Genomic DNA, 3,423 nt, shown 5'->3' on the forward strand with positions numbered 1-3,423 from the left:
GTGACAGGAGAAGGAGGTCTCCCTTCCTATTCTGCCCTGTATGTGGGTTCAGTCCTCCTTCCCCCATTTATGGGGAGGGGAAGGGGGCAGAGCATCGCAGGGGAGTGAGCTGCGGGCACTTTTGGAGCCTGGGACTGGGCTCAGGTAGCAACCCCAGGCTTGCACGCACCCACACGTGCATACCCACCTTTTCTCATTCCTGGGGCTTTAGGATCTGGGGTGTGAAGATGCAGAAGTGGGGAACAAATGAGCTCTGCCCCCACTTCCTCTCTGCTTTGGACCATTTTTGCAAAATAAGTGACAAGGCCTGGCTTTCTCTCTGAAGAGGGGCTGCTCTCCTTATCCAGGTGTTAACCCTTTCTCTTCCAGCCTCTTTCCTGTCTCTGTACACAGGAACTGCACGTGCATCATCTAGCACACTCACATACACACATCTCTACTGGGTCACTCACTTAACACCAGGACACAGATCCACAAATTTCTCTGCGCTTGGGGATGCACCCTCTTATGCCTGAGTCCATCACATACTTGAACCCTGGGCAAAAGCTTTCCTCCTGTGCTCCTCCAGGACTAGGCTGGCCCCCGGGGGGGGGTCCCTGAGCTCTGCTTATCATTCCCAGAGCCCCGCACCTTCTCCCCATAGGCTGAAGAGTGGACAGGGGGTGAAGGGTTGCTGTTGAGGCCACCAACTGGATTCCAGGACGCTGACTGGAATGCTAGCCCTCCTGTAAGAGGCAGCGTTCTGCTGCTCCCCCCACCCCTTTCCTCCCTCTGCCTCCACTGCTTTCCTTCCTGAGATTCCCTGCCTTTCCTCCCTCCTCCCTGATTATGCCCTGAAGGCCAGAGCCTGGGGGTCTCCTCTGTCCCGGCCGCTCCAGCCTGGAGGAATTCTTAGCAGGAAGTGCAATGTTGAGGCTTGGGGCTCAGAGCTGGGCTGCAGGCTGAGAGGAGGGGTGTCCAGGATGGAGGAAAGGGGGCTGCGAATCTTGGGACTGGAAGCTCTGCAGGAGTGGGATTAGAGGAGGAAGGTTCAGGAACCTTCCTTCCGGTCAGTCCCGGAAGGTCAGTCCCCTCGGTTGACTGTGCTTTCCACCCACCCCCCTTCAACTTTGCCTGGGGAGGGGCAGGGCAGGGAAGGTGGCCCTCCTGGAACTTGGCTTACGGGGGAGCTGGAGGAGGGGCAGGAGGGGCGGGAGAGATGTGCTAGCCCGACAGTTCCCACTGGCACAGCCACCTCCCTCCTTTCTTCATTCCCCAGGGGGAGTGACAGGAAGGAAAGGCTGGAAAGAAGGCAAAGGGAATTAAGGAGGAAGGGGAAAGAGGGAAAGAAGTCTGGCCACAGCAGTGACTGAGTTCCCAGCGGGCTGCGGCCCTGGCTCCAGGTCCTGGAGGGGGGGAGTGGGGGTGACCGCCCTCCAGGCCCTCGGGCTCCTCTGCCCACCGGGCAGGGGTTTGGCCCAGCTACTTCCTCCCCCACCTCCCTCCCAGATGCCTGCAGGGCCTTCAGCAGAGAAGGAAGGCAAGGAAGAGGGCCTGGGAGGACAGAGTTGGGCTGAAGGAGCAGAGCTCTGGAGCCGAAGACCCGGGTCCCAGCCTCATCTCTGCCACTTACTCTGCGACCCCGGGCGAGTCACATAACCCTTTGAACCTGTTTCCTCTTCCGTAAAGTGAGGATAATCATTACCTCAGAGTTACCACGAGAAGGGCATTCAGAAGGAGTAGTGATTGTAGTCCTTAGAGTCCCTCGGGGGCAGGGGAGGGGGGCCGAGGGGAGAGCAGCTGGGAGAAGCCCCTCACCACCACAGGGTCCACGCTGCCCTGCCCGCCCCCCCTCAGCCTGGGCACTCTGGGCCACTCGGCCCTCCTTACTCCACTCCCTGCTAGCCCCCTCACCAAGGTGACACAGTGACAAAGACTGAAGCTGAGATGAGCACAGGAATGGGAGGCAAAGGGAGCGGGGGATCGGGTGGGAAAAAGCGGCGAAGGGGGTGGTGAGAAAGAGGGTCTAGCACCTAGCCCCGTGTCTGGCATGCAGTAGGCACGCCCTGGAGGATTCGCTGAGAGGAGAACTTGGGGGTGGGAAGTTGGCTGGACCAATCCATCAGGCAACCAGAGGAACATGTTGGACAGAGCCATCAATAGCACTGGGAGGCAGAAAGGGATGAAGACGTGGAACAAACAGAGCTGGGGACCCCTGGGGGCTGGAGCCAGATGCCCTGAGGCTGCTCCCACCACCTCCCCAACCCCATGCCCATCCTCCCACCCCAATCCCTTGGCCTAAGCAACCCCCCCCCCCCAAGTCCTGCCGCTTCTCACAGCATCTCAGTCTCCGCGGGCATTCTGGAGTCTCTGTGCAGGGTGACTGGCTCAGGCTGGTCCCAGCGGGCCTCCTCCTCCTCCTCCTTCCCTGGCTCCGGAAGCTTCTGCAGTTCCGAGTACAGCACATAGGCATCGTTGCGGGACACATACTCCCATCCGTTCTCCCGCACGTGGAAAAGGTCTACAGAACCCCCGGAGTAGGCATCGCGGTGGGTGGCGTGGGCCACGGCGCAGCGAGCCAGGGCGTAGGCTTCCTGGGGGCTCATGTCGTAGCGGTAGCCACGGTCCAGCACGCCGTAGGCATAGGGAGATCCAGAGCCCACTGAGAAGATGTTCCCTTGCAGGCGGGTGCCGTCACTGTAGACATAGAAGAGGGCAGGGCCCGAGCGGTCCCAGCCACACAGCGCGGTGGCCACGCACAGATCCAGCCCCCGGTAGCAGGACATCATGGCCGACAGGAGTTTGGCGGCACCGGCCACGCTGGGCAGCTGACCGTCCCTCAGTGCCCGCAGCCGCAGCTCCCGCCGCAGCACACGGTACCAGGCGGCACAGTCCGCCGACGTGCCGGAGGTGGTGCCCACGAGGTGCTGGTGCACGGGGATGATCTTGCATGAGGCCGGACACTGCACATAGTTGCCACAGGAGGACCGTGTGTCGGCGGCAGCGATCACTCCGTGCCGGAATCGGAAGGCCAACGTGGTGGTGCCATGCGCCAGCCTGGGGCCGTGGATCCGCAGGAAGGTTTGAGGGTCCCAGCCTGGGGGCATGGCCCAGCCACCCGCCCGAGGCAGGTGAGGCGATGATGGTCCCTGGGTGCCGGAGGCCTGCCACTTGCACACATCCTGCAGAGCCATCCCTGGGGCTGAGTGATGGCTGGAAGGAACAAGGTCAGGGTTTTGTGGGCTGGAGCCAGGTGGGGGAAGAGAGAGACGCTAAAGAGAAGCTGGGCTACAGCCAGAACCCCCACGCCCCATGGAGGGGCACGGAAGGGCATGCAATCTATGGCTTCACTTCTGCCTACCCCCAAATCAGGCTTTGGGACTGGCTCTGAGGAGGAGCCTCCTCCTCCTCCTCAGAGGATTGCTGAGGGGAGACAGGAGGAGG

The 3,423-nt window shown here is 61.5% G+C and overlaps 1 protein-coding gene across 1 annotated transcript; it reads right to left on the reverse strand.

Annotated features, from left to right (window-relative positions):
• Window positions 1-2,312: 2,312 nt before the first annotated feature.
• Window positions 2,313-3,173, reverse strand: PSMB11 (proteasome subunit beta 11). The gene has a single exon (XM_028114774.1). It carries the CDS (start codon window positions 3,171-3,173, stop codon window positions 2,313-2,315), a length of 861 nt encoding a protein of 286 aa, XP_027970575.1.
• Between the last annotated feature and the right edge of the window lie 250 nt (window positions 3,174-3,423).

This window comes from Eumetopias jubatus, unplaced genomic scaffold (assembly GCF_037043125.1).
Source record: "Eumetopias jubatus isolate StellerSeaLion01/CBP00866 unplaced genomic scaffold, mEumJub1_p1.0 scaffold_7, whole genome shotgun sequence".
Taxonomy (NCBI): domain Eukaryota; kingdom Metazoa; phylum Chordata; class Mammalia; order Carnivora; family Otariidae; genus Eumetopias; species Eumetopias jubatus.

Excerpts from the sequence above, each read along its gene's own strand:
- PSMB11 (XM_028114774.1), bottom strand. The coding sequence starts at position 3,173 with ATGGCTCTGCAGGATGTGTGCAAGTGGCAGGCCTCCGGCACCCAGGGA.